Source organism: Rattus norvegicus, chromosome 3, assembly GCF_021556685.1.
Source record: "Rattus norvegicus strain SHRSP/BbbUtx chromosome 3, alternate assembly SHRSP_T2T, whole genome shotgun sequence".
Lineage (NCBI taxonomy): Eukaryota > Metazoa > Chordata > Mammalia > Rodentia > Muridae > Rattus > Rattus norvegicus.
In genome coordinates this window covers 60,378,901-60,400,488 of record NC_141536.1, presented here as the reverse complement: position 1 = coordinate 60,400,488, position 21,588 = coordinate 60,378,901, and the positions used below count along the sequence as shown (strand labels likewise).

General features: G+C 42.4%; 1 protein-coding gene across 3 annotated transcripts in view; it reads left to right on the top strand.

Annotated features, from left to right (window-relative positions):
* Pde11a (phosphodiesterase 11A) overlaps positions 1-21,588 on the top strand; it is a 370,466-nt gene that overhangs the window by 83,393 nt on the left and 265,485 nt on the right. Inside the window, 2 exon segments of one of the 3 annotated variants that reach the window (NM_001127481.3) lie at positions 20,510-20,606; positions 20,881-20,948. Of the exon segments in view, the coding sequence (NP_001120953.1) occupies positions 20,940-20,948 (9 nt within the window). The 5' untranslated portion in view covers positions 20,510-20,606; positions 20,881-20,939. 3 annotated transcript variants of the gene reach the window in all.

Here is a 21,588-nt window from a genome sequence, read left to right as displayed (position 1 = left end):
TATTTTGTTTTCAGTACTTAGAGTTGAGATGAGAGCTTCAGATTCTACCACTGTGCCCTATATCCCAGTCCCTTCTTCCTATTAATTGTATTTTTAAAAGGTATATTTGAGAGAGAGAGAGACAGAGAGAGAGAGAGAGAGAGAGAGAGAGAGAGAGAGAGAGAGAGAGAGGCCACATGCATACAATTGCTGACAGAGACCGGAAGCATCAGATTCCCTGAGCTGGAGTGACAGGTGGCTGTGAGCCATCTCCTATGAGCGCTGTGGACCAGGCACAGGTCCTTTGGAAGAGTAGCAAGTGCTTCTAACACTGGACTCCCTTTCTATTCCCTTCTTTTTATACTTTTTTTTTTTATTAACTTGAGTATTCCTTATATACATTTCGAGTGTTATTCCCTTTCCCGGTTTCTGGGCAAACATCCCCCTAGTCCTTCCCCCTCCCCTTCTTTATGGGTGTTCCCCTCCCCATCCTCCCCCCATTGCCGCCCTCCCCCCAACAATCTAGTTCACTGGGGGTTCAGTCTTAGCAGGACCCAGGGCTTCCCCTTCCACTGGTGCTCTTACTAGGATATTCATTGCTACCTATGGGGTCAGAGTCCAGGGTCAGTCCATGTATAGTCTTTAGGTAGTGGCTTAGTCCCTGGAAGCTCTGGTTGCTTGGCATTGTTGTTCATATGGGGTCTCGAGCCCCTTCAAGCTCTTCCAGTTCTTTCTCTGATTCCTTCAACGGGGGACCTATTCTCAGTTCAGTGGTTTGCTGCTGGCATTGCCTCTGTGTTTGCTGTATTCTGGCTGTGTCTCTCAGGAGCGATCTACATCCGGCTCCTGTCGGCCTGCACTTCTTTGCTTCATCTATCTTGTCTAATTGGATGGCTGTATATGTGTGGGCCACATGTGGGGCAGGCTCTGAATGGGTGTTCCTTCTGTGTCTGTTTTAATCTTTGCCTCTCTATTCCCTGCCATGGGTATTCTTATTCCCCTTTTAAAGAAGGAGTGAAGCATTCACATTTTGATCATCCGTTTTGAGTTTCATTTGTTCTAGGCATCTAGGGTAATTCAAGCATTTGGGCTAATAGCCACTTATCAATGAGTGCATACCATGTGCGTTTTTCTGTGATTGGGTTACCTCACTTAGGATGATATTTTCCAGTTCCAACTATTTGCCTATGAATTTCATAAAGTCATTGTTTTTGATAGCTGAGTAATATTCCATTGTGTAGATGTACCACATTTTCTGTATCCATTCCTCTGTTGAAGGGCATCTGGGTTCTTTCCAGCTTCTGGCTATTATAAATAAGGCTGCGATGAACATAGTGGAGCACGTGTCTTTTTTATATGTTGGGGCATCTTTTGGGTATATGCCCAAGAGAGGTATAGCTGGATCCTCAGGCAGTTCAATGTCCAATTTTCTGAGGAACCTCCAGACTGATTTCCAGAATGGTTGTACCAGTCTGCAATCCCACCAACAATGGAGGAGTGTTCCTCTTTCTCCACATCCTCACCAGCATCTGCTCTCACCTGAGTTTTTGATCTTAGCCATTCTCACTGGTGTGAGGTGAAATCTCAGGGTTGTTTTGATTTGCATTTCCCTTATGACTAAAGATGTTGAACATTTCTTTAGGTGTTTCTCAGCCATTCGGCATTCCTCAGCTGTGAATTCTTTGTTTAGCTCTGAACCCCATTTTTTAATAGGGTTATTTGTTTCCCTGCGGTCTAACTTCTTGAGTTCTTTGTATATTTTGGATATAAGGCCTCTATCTGTTGTAGGATTGGTAAAGATCTTTTCCCAATCTGTTGGTTGCCGTTTTGTCCTAACCACAGTGTCCTTTGCCTTACAGAAGCTTTGCAGTTTTATGAGATCCCATTTGTCGATTCTTGATCTTAGAGCGTAAGCCATTGGTGTTTTGTTCAGGAAATTTTTTCCAGTGCCCATGTGTTCCAGATGCTTCCCTAGTTTTTCTTCTATTAGTTTGAGTGTATCTGGTTTGATGTGGAGGTCCTTGATCCACTTGGACCTAAGCTTTGTACAGGGTGATAAGCATGGATCGATCTGCATTCTTCTACATGTTGCCCTCCAGTTGAACCAGCACCATTTGCCGAAAATGCTGTCTTTTTTCCATTTGATGGTTTTGGCTCCTTTGTCAAAAATCAAGTGCCCATAGGTGTGTGGGTTCATTTCTGGGTCTTCAATTCTGTTCCATTGGTCTATCTGTCTGTCTCTGTACCAATACCACACAGTTTTTATCACTATTGCTCTGTAATACTGCTTGAGTTCAGGGATAGTGATTCCCCCTGAAGTCCTTTTATTGTTGAGGATAGTTTTAGCTATCCTGGGTTTTTTGTTATTCCAGATGAATTTGCAAATAGTTCTGTCTATCTCTTTGAAGAATTGGATTGGTATTTTGATGGGGATTACATTGAATCTGTAGATCGCTTTTGGTAAAATGGCCATTTTTACTATATTAATCCTGCCAATCCATGAGCATGGGAGATCTTTCCATCTTCTGAGGTCTTCTTCAATTTCTTTCCTCAGTGTCTTGAAGTTCTTATTGTACAAATCTTTTACTTGCTTGGTTAAAGTCACACCGAGGTACTTTATATTATTTTGGTCTATTATGAAGGGTGTCGTTTCCCTAATTTCTATCTCGGCTTGTTTCTCTTTTGTGTAGAGGAAGGCTACTGATTTATTTGAGTTAATTTTATACCCAGCCACTTTGCTGAAGTTGTTTATCAGCTTTAGTAGTTCTCTGGTGGAACTTTTGGGATCACTTAAATATACTATCATATCATCTGCAAATAGTGATATTTTGACTTCTTCTTTTCCGATATGTATCCCCTTGACCTCCTTTTGTTGTCTGATTGCTCTGGCTAGAACTTCAAGAACTATATTGAATGAGTAGGGAGAGAGTGGGCAGCCTTGTCTAGTCCCTGATTTTAGTGGGATTGCTTCAAGTTTCTCTCCATTTAGTTTAATGTTAGCAACTGGTTTGCTGTATATGGCTTTTACTATGTTTAGGTATGGGCCTTGAATTCCAATTCTTTCCAGGACTTTTATCATGAAAGGGTGTTGAATTTTGTCAAATGCTTTCGCAGCATCTAATGAAATGATCATGTGGTTTTGTTTTTTCAGTTTGTTTATATAATGGATCACGTTGATGGTTTTCCGTATATTAAACCATCCCTGCATGCCTGGGATGAAGCCTACTTGATCCTGGTGGATAATTGTTTTGATGTGCTCTTGGATTCGGTTTGCCAGAATTTTATTGAGTATTTTTGCATCGATATTCATAAGGGAAATTGGTCTGAAGTTCTCTTTCTTTGTTGTGTCTTTGTGTGGTTTAGGTATAAGAGTAATTGTGGCTTCATAGAAGGAATTTGGGAGTGCTCCATCTGTTTCAATTTTGTGGAATAGTTTGGATAGTATTGGTATAAGGTCTTCTATGAAGGTCTGATTGAATTCTGCACTAAACCCGTCTGGACCTGGGCTCTTTTTTGTTGGGAGACCTTTAATGACTGCTTCTATTTTGTTAGGAGTTATGGGGTTGTTTAACTGGTTTATCTGTTCCTGATTTAACTTCGCTACCTGGTATCTGTCTAGGAAATTGTCCATTTCCTGCAGATTTTCAAGTTTTGTTGAATATAGGCTTTTATAGTAAGATCTGATGATTTTTTGAATTTCCTCCGAATCTGTAGTTATGTCTCCCTTTTCATTTCTGATTTTGTTAATTTGGACACACTCTCTGTGTCCTCTCATTACTCTGGCTAAGGGTTTATCTATCTTGTTGAGTTTCTCAAAGAACCAACTTTTGGTTCTGTTGATTCTTTCTATGGTCCTTTTTGTTTCTACTTGGTTGATTTCAGCTCTGAGTTTGATTATTTCCTGCCTTCTACTCCTCCTGGGTGTATTTGCTTCTTTTTGTTCTAGAGCTTTTAGGTGTGCTGTCAAGCTGCTGACATATGCTCTTTCCTGTTTCTTTCTGCAGGCACTCAGCGCTATGAGTTTTCCTCTTAGAACAGCTTTCATTGTGTCCCATAAGTTTGGGTATGTTGTACCTTCATTTTCATTAAATTCTAAAAAGTCTTTAATTTCTTTCTTTATTTCTCCTTGACCAGGTTATCATTGAGTAGAGCATTGTTCAATTTCCACGTATATGTGGGCATTCTTCCCTTATTATTATTGAAGACCAGTTTTAGGCCGTGGTGGTCTGATAGCACGCATGGGATTATTTCTATCTTTCTGTACCTGTTGAGGCCCGTTTTTTGACTAATTATATGGTCAATTTTGGAGAAAGTACCATGGGGAGCTGAGAAGAAGGTATATCCTTTTGCTTTAGGATAGAATGTTCTATAAATATCCGTTAAGTCCATTTGGCTCATGACTTCTCTTAGTCTGTCTATGTCTTTGTTTAATTTCTGCTTCCATGATCTGTCCATTGATGAGAGTGGGGTGTTGAAATCTCCCACTATTATTGTGTGAGGTGCAATGTGTGTTTTGAGCTTTAGTAAGGTTTCTTTTACGTATGTAGGTGCCCTTGTATTTGGGGCATAGATATTTAGGATTGAGAGTTCATCTTGGTGGACTTTTTCCTTTGATGAATATGAAGTGTCCTTCCTTATCTTTTTTGATGAATTTTAGTTGAAAATTGATTTTATTTGATATTAGAATGGCTACTCCAGCTTGCTTCTTCCGACCATTTGCTTGGAAAGATGTTTTCCAGCCTTTCACTCTGAGGTAGTGTCTGTCTTTGTCTCTGAGGTGTGTTTCCTGTAGGCAGCAGAATGCATGGTCCTCGTCGCGTGTCCAATTTGTTAATCTATGTCTTTTTATTGGGGAGTTGAGGCCATTGATGTTGAGAGATATTAAGGAATAGTGATTATTGCTTCCTGTTATATTCATATTTGGATATGAGGTTATGTTTGTGTGCTTTTCTTCTCTTTGTTTTGTTCCCAAGACGATTAGTTTCTTGCTTCTTCTAGGGTATAGCTTGCCTCCTTATGTTGGGCTTTACCATTTATTATCCTTTGTAGTGCTGGATTTGTAGAAAGATATTGTGTAAATTTGGTTTTGTCATGGAATATCTTGGTTTCTCTATCTATGTTAATTGAGAGTTTTGCAGGATACAGTAACCTGGCCTGGCATTTGTGTTCTCTTAGGGTCTGTATGACATCTGTCCAGGATCTTCTGGCTTTCATAGTCTCTGGCAAAAAGTCTGGTGTGATTCTGATAGGTCTGCCTTTATATGTTACTTGACCTTTTTCCCTTACTGCTTTTAATATTCTTTCTTTATTTTGTGCGTTTGGTGTTTTGACTATTATGTGACGGGAGGTGTTTCTTTTCTGGTCTAATCTATATGGAGTTCTGTAGGCTTCTTGTATGCCTATGGGTATCTCTTTTTTTAGGTAAGGGAAGTTTTCTTCTATGATTTTGTTGAAGATATTTACTGGTCCTTTGAGCTGGGAGTCTTCACTCTCTTCTATACCTATTATCCTTAGGTTTGATCTTCTCATTGAGTCCTGGATTTCCTGTATGTTTTGGACCAGTAGCTTTTTCTGCTTTACATTATCTTTGACAGTTGAGTCAATGATTTCTATGGAATCTTCTGCTCCTGAGATTCTCTCTTCCATCTCTTGTATTCTGTTGGTGAAGCTAGTATCTACAGCTCCTTGTCTCTTCTTTTGGTTTTCTATATCCAGGGTTGTTTCCATATGTTCTTTCTTGGTTGCTTCTATTTCCATTTTTTTCTTTTCTTTTTTTCGGAGCTGGGGACCGAACCCAGGGCCTTGCGCTTGCTAGACAAGCGCTCTACCACTGAGCTAAATCCCCAACCCCTTCTATTTCCATTTTTAATTCCTTCAACTGTTTGATTGTGTTTTCCTGGAAATCTCTCAGGGATTTTTGTGACTCCTCTCTATGGGCTTCTACTTATTTATTTGTGTTTTCCTGGAATTCTTTCAGAGATTTTTGTGACTCCTCTCTATGGGCTTCTACTTGTTTATTTATGTTTTCCTGGAATTCTTTCAGGGATTTTTGCGATTCCTCTCTGTAGGCTTCTACTTGTTCTCTAAGGGAGTTCTTCACGTCTTTCTTGAAGTCCTCCAGCATCATGATCAAATATGATTTTGAAACTAGATCTTGCTTTTCTGGTGTGTTTGGATATTCCGTGTTTGCTTTGGTGGGAGAATTGGGCACCGATGGTGCCATGTACTCTTGGTTTCTGTTGCTTGGGTTCCTGCGCTTGCCTCTCGCCATCAGATTATCTCTAGTGTTACTTTGTTCTGCTATTTCTGACAGTGGCTAGACTGTCCTATAAGCCTGTGTGTCAGGAGTGCTGTAGACCTGTTTTCCTGTTTTCTTTCAGCCAGTTATGGGGACACAGTGTTCTGCTTTCGGGCGTGTAGTTTTTCCTATCTACAGGTCTTCAGCTGTTCCTGTGGGCCTGTGTCTTGAGTTCACCAGGCAGGTCACTTGCAGCAGAAAAGTTGGTCTTACCTGTGGTTTCGAGGCTCAAGTTTGCTCGTGGGGTGCTGCCTACGAGCTCTCCGCGGCGGCCTCTTTTTATTCTTTACTCTCAGGATTTGAGTACACAACAGTTCTCCAGAAATACATTTCTGTCATGGAGGCAGAAATTTTGTAGGCTCCAATATCATTTAGGATTCAGGAATCCCCAGCCAGCACATTCAGAAGAGCTGGAGGGACAATACCCGGGAGGAAGGAGCACAGGAAGGTGGTTTTCCCTGAGCTCCTCTTGTTTCATCACAAAGCTTTGCGGAGGCATAAACAAAACTCTAGGCTTGAAAATGATGAGAAGCTATTTCCTTATTAAAATAACTCTCACAAACTGTGCGATTAGTCTTGCACATGAAGTGATAATCACACATGTATTTTATCCCTCCAAAAAATTATGCTGCTTTACTGAAGTATTTCACAAAATAAATATAAAAAAGAAAGAAAAGGGTTTGTATCTTAATGTAAATCCATAATGCCCTCTCCTGAGCAGCCAGGAGGCCCGGCAAGACTTTCCACAGATTTCAAATGAATTCAATATATACGTCTTCGTGCACTGGCCTAAAACATATTTTACAGACTTTCCAAACTACCTTTATCAGGAACTTGTATCTCTGAAAAATGTCTGCTTGTTGCCTTTTCTTTCTAGATGGACTAAGTACATCACTGAGGCATACATGAGGGACGTGTATTCTGTCACCTAATGTGCTCCCTCCCTCTCACACTGCCCCCTCTCCTCCTTACTCCTTCCCTCCCTGTGGCCTCTTTTTTTGTGGTCCTCAGGATCCTTAGCATCCAAGGCCTTTCACGTACTATGGAAATTATCTACCACTGAATACAACTTAACTCGACTGCTATACATTTTGGAAGCATAGATCGAATTTATCAATCCTATTTAAAAGGCAAAAATAAACGAACGCACTCATCTGACATTAAAGGAGAAATCACAGAGTCTGAGATGCTGAAAAATCTAAGATACAAATATGTTCTAATTGACAAGGCAGTGATCTGATTGAGGTGATTCATGTTTCCTGCTCAGAAGGGTACCTTATTGCAAGTCACATGACTGCCTTTGCGCTACTGTCATTATGGCTGTGATGAGGCTCTGCTTAGATGCTGGGTTTTTTTTTTTTTAAAGATTTATTCATTTATTATATCTGAGTACATTGTAGCTGTCTTCAGACACACCAGAAGAGGGCATCGGATCTCATTACAGATGGCTGTGAGCCACCATGTGGTTGCTGGGAATTGAACTCAGGACCTCTGCAAGAGCAGTCAGTGCTCTTAACCCCTGAGCCATCTCTCCAGCCAAGATGCTGGGATTTTTAAAATGCTAAAACTGTGGGGTGGTGTACCATTTTAGGTTGGTTGAGAATGTCACACAGTCAGGCCTTTTTCCTCCATCATGTTTCTTAGAGGTTCTGAGGCCTCTGGTAGATCATACTCAGATACAAATGAAATTCTGTAGCCAGTTCATGTGTCCACTTCCCCTACCCCAATGGTAGAATATGCTTGTAATGTCTGACCACCCTCAGACTGGCAGGAATGGGGCTGGAGGATCCGATAGAACTCCAGTGCTGAAGAGGACTCCAGTGCCTCAGATGGTAGGCGATTCTGGAGGAGAGGTTCTGACTCCCTGAGAACACACAGGACCAGCAACACTCCTTAGAGTCAGCACGTGTGTTCCCTGTCAATCAGAAAAGCTATTCCCTCTGGAAGTGGGCACATTCGTTAACAACAATGAAGAACCTTGCCAATATGTAACCATCAGTTTGATCCCAGCAGACCAGTTAGTAGATCAATTTCCCCACTGCATAAACAGCATAAAGTCCCAAGTTTGTACATAAAGGAATTCATAGGGAAAAACAACGTCTGTCTTACAGGGGAAATGAGCTTTCATTTCCTTGATTATTTGTAGCCTGCCTCTGAATATGACAGGGAAGATTTAGCCCTGGGCCAAGTACTCTGGACTTCATTCATCCTGCGCAACCACTAATAGCTTTTCCCCGTAACCACATCAAGAGTTGAAATTGCCCCAGGAAACAGCGTTCCCCATCCCCAGTGATTGCTTATCTCTCCTGAAGCAGACCGCATTGCTCATGTTGTCATGTTTATGTAGTTTCGGATGCAATAGAAGGTCTTAGACTATCAATTGTTCTAGAATATATAATGAGTGCTACAGAAAACAACCAAATCAGACTCCTGTCACCAAAAGCAGAATACACATTGGACTATGGATGCCATGAGTAGGCGTTGCTTATCCTCTCTGAGAAATCACATAGATTTCTCATAGATTTCTCATATATCATAGATTTTCCAAGCCAGAGCAATGTGTTCCTATGGAAATGTTATATGAGACTTGGGGCTGCTAGAAACTCTGGTTAGTTCCAAGGAAATAATAGACTCCACAAGATCTCAGGAAAGTCCATCATTGAAGGAAGTCAGGGCAAGGACCTAAGCAGAAACTTGGGTACAAGAGCTGAAGCACAGGCTACAGGGGGTGCTGCTTGCTGGCTTGCTTCCTCTGGCTTGCTCAGTCCACTTTCTTATAGAACCCAGGGCCAACTGCCAAGGCTTGGGCTCACAGTGGGCTGGGTCCTCTCAAATCAATTAGAAAATGTCCCCACAGACCTGAGAATAAGCCAAGCTGATGAAGGCAGTTCCTATCCTGAGGCGCGCTCTTTGCACATGACTCCAGCTTGATAAAACAAAACAAAACCCAATCTACCAGCACACCTCCCAAACACTTACCAGAGCGATGAGTTTTCTGTAACTATGGACCTCACCCTGGTTCATCCGCAGTATTAATTCATGCCAAGTCCCCATGCCTGAAAGTGAAGAAATGATGTTTTCTATAAGAATAGATTCAACAGCCCAGAGTCTTGGGCAGCATCAGTTGCACAATTTGGAAAGACCAGTGCACCATGGAGGGTCTAATGGTTAGGAACTGTGAGCTTGTGGCAGCAGTGTTTTGAGTCAAAGCCTAAGTCCCTCCTTGGCACACAGCCTAGAGTGACTGTCCAGGGCACACACCTGTGAAGCCTGACTTGTCAGTCTGAAGTACAAAACGATAGAAAGACTTGTTCTCAGTTTACACAAGTTATAGCCCAGATCAATAACCAAAATATTTGCTGACTGTAAAAGCAAACACGTTACCAGGTTCTGCCGACCTATACCCAACAGTGACACCGTTGTGGCTTTTTCCTTTGTAGACACTACATTCCTCAGCTTCAGTGACAGAAGCTCATTCTTGGTCCCCAGCTAATACAGGACTCTAATTTGGCCTTATATGCATGGTGGTTTTACAATTCTCCCACCTGGGCTATAACAAGGGAATGTAAGGTTAAAGTTATTTTCTTGGGACAACTGGAATTCAATGAAGGATATCTTGAACATTAAGATGTTTACTTTGAAGACCTAACATCAAATGTAATATTTATAGTCCTCACATCTCTCTCTCTCTCTCTCTCTCTCTCTCTCTCTCTCTCTCTCTCTCTCTCTCTGTGTGTGTGTGTGTGTGTGTGTTTATGTCTGTTTGTCTGTCTTTATCTTTCTATCTCTGTTTCTCCCGCCACCATTCTTTCTAACAAAAAGGAGATAAATTTGTTCAGTGATGTCTTCATGTCTTCGTACATTATCAGATTTCAGGTATCATGAAAACATCGTATCCTCCAAATATGTCCTTACTGGCATCCCAAGGTGGATAACTATCTCAGCGTTTCATGACTATGACAAAATATCGGAGAACATCTTCATGGAGGAAAGGTTTACTTTGACTCATCATTGAGAGGTTTTAGTCTGCAGTCAGCTGATGCTATCACTTTGGGCCTCAGGCAAGGTGAATGACTCAAGTGTTGAGAACAGGTGATTGAGGAGATTATCTACTTCATGGTGCCTGAGAAATGGTGGAAGTCTAGAGGTGGTCGGTCATAGGATAAATATGTGTCCTTCAAGGGCTTGCCCCAGAGACCTGCTTTCTCCACCTAGTTCTCCTACCATCAAGTGGCTCCTCCATTGATGAGGTTAAAGCTCATGTGATCAAATTACAATTCAACGTCCCACCTCTGAACATGGCGTGTCAGAGACACAGCCTTAATACACCAGTCTTTGGGGGACTTTTCATATTCCACCATCAACAATGATGGCAGCACCTACACCTTCGTGACATAGTAACGACAACCATCTTTATTAGAGACTTCACCAAGAATGGATCTAGGACCTCCTTTCAGCTGGCACAGGTTTTGAAATACAAAACATCAAGATCAGACACCCAAAGCTTTAGCGTGGGAGTGATGATGATATTGTGTTTACTGAGCCACCATACGTTGTTTTCCTTAGAAGTTCAGAGTGGAGATTTTCATAAAACGTAGGAGACACGAGAAAACACAGGATTTGTCTTGTGGCAATGGTGGTACCTGGGGACTTTTGGAATTTTATTCACTCGAAGACTCTTTGGGGTGATTAGTTTATGTCAGGTCCAAAGAAAACTCCATTTCCCCAAATTCTGGAGGTTAAACAAAAGCTGGCATGCCTCAGGAACTTGTGAAATGTGATTCCCCTCTACCAAAAGGGACCATTTCTGTTATCACTGATGAAAGGGACACATGGCTTTCTCTGGTGCCAACGCACATGCTGAATCCAGGCTCCTTCAGGATCACGAGTAACTGTTAAGCATTTCAGAATCCTGTGCTGGCTTCCAAGTTCTTCTTCTCATCTCCCCATACCCTAAACTTCCCTAGCTCACAGGCTTCCCTGCCCCCACATGCTCATTTCTCTCTGCTATTTCAGCTGGACTTTCTCTTTGGTCCATGTTCTCTTTGTCTTCATCTTGCTCTTTCTCTCTCCGTGTCTTAGTTAGGGTTTTATGGCTATGAAGAGACACCATGACCAAGGCAACTCTTATAAAAGACAAATTCAATTGAGGCTAGCTCACAGTCTCAGAGACTTAGTCCATTGTGGTCACGGAGTGGGGCATGGTAGCATAATAGTCAGACTTAGTGCTGGAGGAGCTAAGAGGTCAGAAAGAGAGTGGACCACACTGGGCATAACGAGGATAGGAGACCTCAAAGGCTGCCCCCACAGTGACACACTTCCTCCAACAAGGCCACACCTACTCTGATAAGGCCACACCTCTTAATAGTGCCACTCCCTGGGCCAAGCATTTGAACACAAGTCTATGAGGGCCAGACCTATTCAAACACTGTACTCTCTCTCATCTTCTCTTTCTACCCTGCTCTTGCTTCTCTCATGACTGTTATAGACTCCTGGCTAAGTTCTGTCTACAACTTTCTCTCTCTGCTCAACTCTCTTCTCTCTTCTCTCTTCTCTCTTCACTCTTCTCTCTTCTCTCTTCACTCTTCTCTTTTCTTCTCTCTTCTCTCTTCACTCTTCTCTTTTCTTCTCTCTTCTCTCTTCTCTCTTCTCTCTTCTCTCTTCTCTCTTCACTCTTCACTCTTCTCTTCTCTATGGCATTTTCCTCCCTCCCTCCCTCCCTCCCTCCCTCCCTCTCTCCCTCTCTTCTTCCCTCCCTCCCTCTCTCCCTCTTCTCATCTACAAGAAAAACCTTCCCTTTAGCCATACCATGGAGCAGCCGTGTTGTCAGTGTATACAGCTTAATACAGCTGATCAACTTGTAATGGGTGGACTGTAGCAATAGAGGAGAAGGCAGTAACTTAATAAAGAGTCCTCTGAGGGACTGTTCTACAGACATTGAAAATCTAGTAATAGAACATCATCTAGTTATTCATGTCATAGCACAGAATAAAAAGCGAAACCATGATAGGTAAAAACTAAAATGGGACAGAAAATTTTCTTCAGTCTCTTGAGTTCTATGTGAAGAGAGTAGATTCCATCTTAAATGTAATTGTCACACACAGAGTGTTTATTTCTAAACAAAATAAACCTTTGAAGCAATGATCTTTCCCCCACTCACACAACAGCTTATGTCTGAAGGGAAATAACAGCCCTGGAGAGATGCGAAACTAACGTTTATGGAGTGACTCACTGTGGTACACACTTTCGCTTTATTATATAGAACTACGCACTTGATAAGCATTATTCCTACTTAGAAGAAAAGTGTGATGCAAACATTAAACTTTTTGCTAAGGATATTCCTCAGGTCGGTGGTTTTGATAGGTCACAACTAATAGTCACCCTATGATAGACTGATAGTTGCCCTATGATTATTAAATACTTGGTTGGGGACGATTAGGAAGTTTGGAATAAATAGCTGACGTCACAGAGTTCCTCGTGTCTCTCCTGTCTTAGGAAGGCTGGAAGGTCCTCTGGCTCTTAATTCTGGTGGTGAGAAGAGCTGTCCCCAGAAAGCAGAGAACATCTGGAGGGACAGTCACATATCTGCAGTGCCATGCCAGGCTGGAGGGGCAGCCACAGATCTGTACTGTCAGGCCTGGCAGGGTTCACATGTTTTATGACAATTTCCCCAATCTGAATTTTTCAATAAAAACAAATATTTGGAATTATAATAGCAAGGCCAACTGACAAGTGTGGGAACAAATACAAATGGCATTTGCAGTTAGCACACTTGGTTATTGGGGACAGATATATGCCAAAGTATTCTTTTCCTCACCTCACTTCTCAGCATGGATTTGAGGGTGTGTCAGTACATGGGCAGACGGGCTGAGTGGAAGTCGTTAAGAGAGAACTTACTTAAGCCCTGAGTCTATGGCATCTTCTACTCTGTCGGTCCACATATTTAGGAAGTCCTGGTTGGGTAACATATACCTTTTACTTTTCCTTAAACATTCTAGGAACCTGTCGGTCTAAGCCCCATGAAAGCAGAATTCCTTAGACGATCATAACTGGACCCCTTTCTGACACTCCATCATGGCTGGGACCATCTAATGCCAAGAGAGGAGAGAAAGAACTTCATTTCCTAAATGTCAACTGCCTTCCAGATTTTACCCATATTCCTCTCCTTCTCCTTCATCCTTCCTCCCCACTTTCCTCCTCCACTCCTCCTTTCTACCCTTTTCCCTCTCATCCTCCTTCTCTCTCTCCCTCCTCTCTCCTTCCTTCCCTCCTTCCCTCCCTTTCTCCTTCTTTTCCATTCTCTCTCTCCTTCCCTCACTCCCTCTCTCTCCTTCCCTCACTCCCTCTCTCTCCTTCCCTCACTCCTCCTCCCTTCTTTCCCTCCTTCTTTCCTAGAATCAAGCACAACCTCACGGGGGCCCAGCCAGCCACAGACACTATGCTAACAGACACTATGCACAGTGACTCACTCAGCCCTCTGACAATGGAGCACCATCACGAGGGTAGATTTTTTGAGTCTGTTGCTCTCTTCCCTTGGGAGGAAGTATTTTCCAAGAGGCTCCTTAGCATCTCATTCACATAGTCCTCCTGACAGTTCCATCCCACTATCCCACCAGACATTGGGCACCGTGCAGACCCATGGTGGCCTTCACTGTATGCGTTGAACACCACCCTAGGCAATCCCCATGCACTCTCTTGTTGAATCCATGGATGTTGGTGAGCTGTATACCATCACCACCCACATTCCCAAGAAGAGGGAAAGCATATCTGTGAGAGAAAAGTCAAAACAGCCATGAAACAGCCATAGCGGACAGAGGAAACCCCTGGGCAGTAGGAGTGCGATGCCCCTTGGCTGGAGACCCTTGTGTTGGTTCCTGCTTTGTCCAGCTGTCTGGCTCCTCGGGACTGATACATGGCCAAGGGGAAGATGTAGCTAAGAGGAGTTTTGGGTGGGCTAGTCTGATGGTCACTGCTGTAATTCACTGTCCTAAATGTCACTGCAGAAGATGATGGCAGGGGTTTGTCATGCTGTTTCTGGATATCGTAATGTATTTATGTAATTTATTAATGAATATTTAATTAATTTATTATTATAATTTAATTAATTAATCTTTGTGAGACTGGGGCTTGTGTGACCAGAGTCAGCCTTGAACTTCTGTTCCTCTAACCTCTGATTTCTGAACACTGGGATTACAGGGATGAGTTCCAATACTCAGTCTGTTCCTGATTCTTCTGTTTCCATAGTTGCACGCAGATTTGGCCCTCCTAATCTTATACTAGTTTGGGACAAAAATGAATGGGGCATGTGATGGTCTGTTTTTCTCCTTGTGCTCTTCTTGCTGCCTGAAGACCTTCTATTTGCGAAAGCTCATTGCAGATTGAAGCAGTTCGTGAAAGATCGCACTCTGAGGTGACTCCAACCATCTTCAGTGTCGTGTGCAAACAATGGCAAACAAACACAAGCACCTGGACCCCGTCCTGCTGCTCTGGGTAGCCATTTATTAAATCATTGGGTTCTAATGAAAATGCTTTCGTGCCACAGTTTTTCTTAACAGTAAAGCTTAAGAGTAGAACAGAGCAAGGCAGGTAGAAGGGACGTATAAGAAAGAACCCTAGCTGATCATGAACCTCGTCGAGGTAGCAACCTGAGGTCCTCCTGCCTCAGTTTTAGTTCCTCCCTCTGGGTTCTTACCTTTAGCTCTTGCCACAGTTTTCCTCACCACTGGATGATTGCCTGGAAGTGTTAATAGATATAAACACCTCCTTCCCTCAGTTGCTTTTGGTGGAGGTGTTAGCCACAGAGACAGGAAGCAAACCCAAACCGTACCCATGCCTATCTTCGGCAATATGGTAGTGATTTTTTTTTTCCATCAAAGCATTATCTATCCTCAAACTGTCATGCATAGGCTATCTTTTTTTTCCCTTACTGTTCAATATATGGAGCAGCAAGAAATGCCATGCATTTTGCCCCGTATCATGTTAGCTTTTCCACTTAGCACCAGAGTAAAACCAGACCAGCTCTGAAACACTCTCGAATTACACTTTTTGAATAATAGGCAAATTTCAGATGTTTGAATAAACCATTTCTCTCCCCAAGCCCTCCAACGATTGCACAGCAAGAAAGAGTTATTTTGGGATTGATTGATGGCTGCTAAGTAGAAGAGAATCAAGCAGGAGGAAAGGCAAACACAGTGTACGGAAGATGTTTCATATTGCTAATTCGTTTTCTTGGTTGATGTTCCCCTGGGAGATGATTTTGCCATGCGTTTCTGGTAAGGTCCCCTTATTAGTGTCAGAATTCTGGACTGGAAGGTCACTTTTCTAGGCTGTCACTGTTAGTTGTCCTGTTTGGTTGACTGAAACAATCCAATTATAGGCATGTTTGTATCACGTGTATCCCAAGGGAACTGTAGTTCTCAGCCCCACCCCATGCCCCCACATCTGTGTGTGTGTGTGCACTTGTGTGTGGATGGGGGTACTTGTGCATAGGCGTGCACAAGCATGTGAAGACCAGATGATAATCTTAGATTTTGTCCCTTGGGGTAAGCAGTCTACCCTGGATTTTGTTTTTGTTGGTTGGCTGGTTGGGTTTTTGTTTTGTTTTGTTTTGTTTGTTTGTTTGAAATAGTTTTTCATTGACCAAGTAGGCTAGGTCATACAGCAAGCCCCAGGGATCTCTCTGTCTCTACCCCATCCAGCACTGGGGTTATAAGTCTGCACCAGGATATCTGGTTTATTTTTTAAAATAATTTTCATTGAATTTGTCCTTTACAATTTTATACACGGATGCAGTGCATTCTGATGACAGTCACCCCTACTTACGACCATTCCCACCCGTGAGAGCCCCACTACAGGTCTCTTTCCCACATTCACACCTCTTCACTCTTCCCTGAGGCCACCGTGGGTTTGGAAACTCTCTTGCATTCACAGCAAGCACTTTAAGAATGAAACAGTCCCTCCAGCCCCCCCCCCTCTCTCTCTCTCTCTCTCTCTCTCTCTCTCTCTCTCTCTCTGTGTGTGTGTGTGTGTGTGTGTGCACGCATACATGCCACAAGTATAGATTCAAGTGGTGCCATGTATTTGAAAATAAAAGTTTAAAGAACCCAGAACTTATGAAAAAAGTTTCCTTGAGTTCATCAAGTAACAAAATACTCAGGAGTTTAGGTGTCCTTCTTTAGCGAATTAATTCGTTATAGGAAATCATAAGGTCCTTCAAAGAGCTTCTGTGTCGGGGCAACGGTTGGGAGCATTTTTTGGTATTACTGTCATAGCTTCTCTCCTTCCTGTAACACAGTTTCCCTTTTCTAGTCTGCATGATAGCCTCACAGTCTGCTTGTTTTCTGGGAACCTTATCTGCAAATGTTTTAGAATGCATGTTGATTAAAATAAGCGCCAGCAGCACATTGGCTACAGTGCCACCTGGTGGCCATGATCCACCACTGAGGGCCCAAGGAGTCATTTTGGAAATGAATGGCTCCTGTAGACAAGAGTAACTCGAGAAAACAGAAATTAAAAACAGCCTATGGTCGAAATGAGAAATAAAAACAATCTATGAATTTTTAATATTGTCAAAGAAAAACAATTGTTTTAAATGAATGCCTAATTTAAAATTACATTTTTCAGTGCTCAGATCTATAGAACAGGGAGAGGCAGGGTTACCCTGGGTTACTTTGGGCAACCAGGAAGTTCCTGCTTCCTCTTCGAGCCTTCTCTTTTCACACCAGGGTATGAGTCTTCTCCACCACACGGCTCTATCACAGGAGGCTGGTTATTTAATGGATTTCAATAACTGGAAAACAGTGTAGCCCTGAAAGAGCAAACCAAGGTGTCCCCCCCCCCACCCGTTTGCATTCCTTCCTTAGTCCATTTTTTGATGTTAACTAACTTGAAGCCTTTTTTAGGCATAGAAATGAATTTGTGGTGTTAGACCCGTATGAAAGTGGGGTTTGAATCAAGGAAGGCTGCACAGTACTCCATAGAGGCACCGAAGGAGAAACGAACAACAACAACAAAAGTATATCTATAGTTTACACTGATGAAGTTCCACTGGGCATCCTCCCGTCTGAGACGCGTACCAGTGAGGTTGTCACATGAATCACTGTGGAATACGCTCAGAGCAGGCCTGGTTGTAAAGATCTGTGGCAGTTTTGGTTTTTTCCTCTCCTTGTCTCAAAGCCAGAAAACCACAGATGACAGGGAAGTTAATTAATAGCCAGACATTTCAGATTCCGCCAAGAACAGGGAACCCCTCAGGCCCACACCTGTCCTCACACTCAGCATAACATACTCCCGTTTTCAAAACCGTTAGAGAAGGATCGTCTACAGTTTGGTACTTTGTACTACCCTAGTTGTTGCAAACATCTGTATTAAGACAGTCTAGTAAATAATAGTGGACTGGTGCCCTCAGTGCACCCCTAAAAGGATAGTTTAAAGTCCTGATAACCCAGTGTCCCAGGGTGTGACCTTATCTGAAAGTAAAGGTCTTTACAGAAATGGTTAATTTTGAATGAGGCCACAAGGGTAGGCCATATTCCAGCATGAGGGTTTGTCCTTTAGAACAGTGAATACAGACAAAGAGGTGTTCACTGAGGAAGAACAACATGGTGTAAGACTGGAGGCCAACTGCCCTAGGTCACAAATGACCCAGACAACCTGGTGAGCTGAAGCTACCACGGCAAAGAAGGAGCCTTCCTTTACTGGTTTCAGAGGAGCTCAGCTCTCTGACACCTTGACTGCAAACTGTCAGCTAGGCAACTCATTGTACTAGATCTGAGCTACCTAATTGTTGCAGCCCTAGAAACCTAACAGAATAACCATTGTCCTGGGACTTACCACCACACTCTAGGATGAGGACAGAGAATGCTCTCACTTAACATTTGGAAAGCCCATGAACATCTTAAGATGCTAATAGGTATGGGTACCACCTGATTGAAATGAGATTTGCCCAAGATCACACAGGTAGTAAAAAGTTGAAATTTACATAAAAATCTATTTCAGTCTAGATTCTGATTTCTCTGTCTCTGTCTGTCTCTGTTTCTCTCTCTCTCTCTCCCTCTCTCTCTCTCTCTCTTTGTACATGAGTATATATTTGTATGTTTGTGTGTGTGTGTGAGAGAGAGAGAGAGAGAGAGAGAGAGAGAGAGAGAGAGAGAGAGAGAGACTGGTTTTTCTTTCAGAATCACTTAAGGTCAGAGTTACCTTCAAATATTCATATATCATCCAAAACCAACCATCTTCATTCAGAGGAAAGCCATTCCTGACCTTCACTGGCAACCTTACCTTTCATTTTCAGGGACATGACAGGGCTCTCAAACAATTTCTCTGACAAGAAAAGGTTGATAATATTCTTTGGACTCTTAGTGATTTGAAATTTATGACCTTTTTGACTTCTTCCCCCACTTCTCTCCCTGTCCTTCTGCCTCTCTCCGACACCCCCCAGATCAATGCCGTTTAATATGTGTAACAGAGTGAAAAATTTACATGGAGTCAATTTTCTGCTTCAGAAGAATTTCTTTTTAGAAAGCCAACCAATGCTTTTGTAATAGGACTAAATAAATCTGCACTGACCAGTGTAGATATCAGAGATACTGAAAGGGGGAGGGGGACTAGAATTTGCAATTCATAATATTGTCTGCAAAAATAATCCTACTAATGAGTGGAGGCTGCTTTTCTGAATACCAAGATAAGTGTCTATTTTATAAATAATCATTTCTATTTCCCAGTTCAAGTCCATTCCCTAATCCAAAAAAGCCAAGAGATAGGTTTAATTTATAACAGTCCTCTAGGTTGATGAAATTAAAAAGGAAATTTCAGGTTGACTAACAGTTACATTAAAATGATCAGCTGATTGGGTGTTTAGGAGATATAAACACTGAAGACGACACTGGGGACTCTCAGTCTATAGTCAGTTGTTAACCCCTAAGACATTTTTTTCATCTAGTAGTTTTCATCCTAATTTTGGATGTCACTTTGCACTCAGTGGGTTTCGGGTGTCTGTGATCCTAACCTGTGTCATGAAGTCAGGGCAGAAGATTCCCAGGCAGGAAGGGTCAGCACTGCCAAGTGCTTGAGAGATAAAGGGATGCACAAATTAGGATGAATTTTGCAATAGGTAAATTTAGATCATTCCTCCTATCAGCTCCCTGACCCTGTTGACCAAGGATCCAGATTTCAACTGAATGTTAAGGACAGAAAGAGCGAAGAACGGCATGTTGTGCTACTATGGGAGGATAAAGGATTTGTTTATTGAAATAAGCTTGACGAGAGGTTATAAAGGCTTTAAATCATTCGTATAGCCATGTAGTGGTGGTGTACCATTTCAATCCCAGCACTTGGGAGGCAGAAGTAGGTAGATCTCCATGAGTCTGAGGCCAGCCTGGTCTGTATAGTGAGTTCCAGAGCAGCCAAAGCTACTCTGGACAGAAAAACCCTGGCTCAAAAACAAATCTTGATTAGAGCTGGATCAGAGAGTTAGTTTGTGAAAACAGCCCTGAGACTGAGCAGGCAGTATCCAGCAGCTTAGACGCCAATGTGGTTTGGGTACAAAATGCTCTCCAAAGGCTCAGACAATAAAGACTTGTTCTCCAGCGCAATGTTAGAGGTGAGGTTTTGGGGAGGTGATTGGATCATGAAAGCCCTGATCTAATAAATGGATAATGGGTTAATGGTGTCATGGGATCAATCCATAACGGTGTCACCCATTAATGGGGGTTGATAACGCTGTGGAAGGCAGGCTTGGATGGGAGGAAATGAGTCAGTAGAGGCTTGTCTTTGAAGTGTATATTCTGTTCACAGCCTCTCCTTGCTGCTTCCTGAACTCCCTGAGATGAGCAGTCTCCTCTCTCTCACACTCCATTGGTCATGGTAATCTACCTCACCTCAGAGCCAAGGCAAGGGAGTCATCTGACCTTGGACTTAAGCCTGTGAAACTGTGTGACAAAATGAGCCATCTTTTTTATATCGTCTGCTCAGATATTTTGTTACAGGAAAGGACACAGACTAACACAATCCACAAATGTGACCGTGCTTCCCAGCGCTGTACAGCAGCTTCCTTGCAACTTAGAGGAGAAAGGGTTTATTTTGGCTCACAGCTGCAGAGAGGACAGAATCCACCGTGGTGAGGAAGACACACATGTGGAGCCAGCCTGGCAGTCAGGAATCCCCAGGCAGGAAGCAGGAAGAGGAAACAGGAAGTGGGGCTGGTCCATAAAACCTTAGTGCCTGCGCAGTGATGTACTTCCTCTGGCAAGGCTCCGCCTCCTGAAGGTTTCTTAACCTTCCTGAACTGTGCTATTAGCTGGGGGCATCAAATGTTCAAAGATATGATCTTGTAAGAGACATTTCATGTTTCAACTTCTATAGGTAGAGATTTTCAAGAACTGGTTTGTAGTCCACAGGTTGGGAAATGGCATCAACTGAGTCTTGAACAGTATATTGTGGTAGAGGAAAGTCGTTGTTGTTTCATTTCCATTTTAGTGTTACGCATTTTGAAAAGGTTAGGTTTGTGTTGACTTCAGTTACTTAAGTAAATGTGTACTAAGACCATCTCTATTTGAAATTCTTTAATTAAGGGTAGATCTCTATTTTGTCTGTTGAATATTCAGTCTCATCGTCCAGGGTAGCAGGATGAAGACTATGGCAAAGAGGAGTGGACAACAGAAGAATGAGCTGGGTATTTTTTCTGCACCTTTTCTTACTTTAAAAACAGACCAGGGTAGCTCATCTGGGTAACTGAACTGTGGCTTAGGAGTGGAAAGGAATGGGCATGGGCGTTCATCAGACCAGTTCATCTTTTAATGTGAGGAAATCACTTGATATTCTTTTCATAGTTAAGGAGTCATAGAAGAAGACTTAGAGGTTCTTTCCTGCTGTGGGTGTCCTCTGTGTGGGAAGATATGTCTCTGTACTGTGTATATATGTGTATGGGTATGGGAAAGGCACCTGCTTGGGTGTGCTCTGGTGGGTTACTTCTGGCTTGTGGTTCTCCAATGTCTAAATAGACAGGACAACTTCTAAACACAAGCCAAGGTGTTTGCTCATGGGAAACAAGAGATTTTATTATTATTTTTATTTCTTATGAATAATAAAGAACACAATACCAAAAGTTATTCCCATCATTCCTTATTTACCTTGTCTTTATAATTCTTGTATGCAACCTTTACTTTTGAAAATTAAAATTCTGGCCTCTGGGGAGTAAAGTAACTGAAAGTAATTTTTAAAAAGCCTTTGGATATTAACCACATTTCCAATTCAAACCTTAAAAATTCCTGGAATAATTTCCTTCAGCTTCTTCTTCCATTTATTTGAATTGT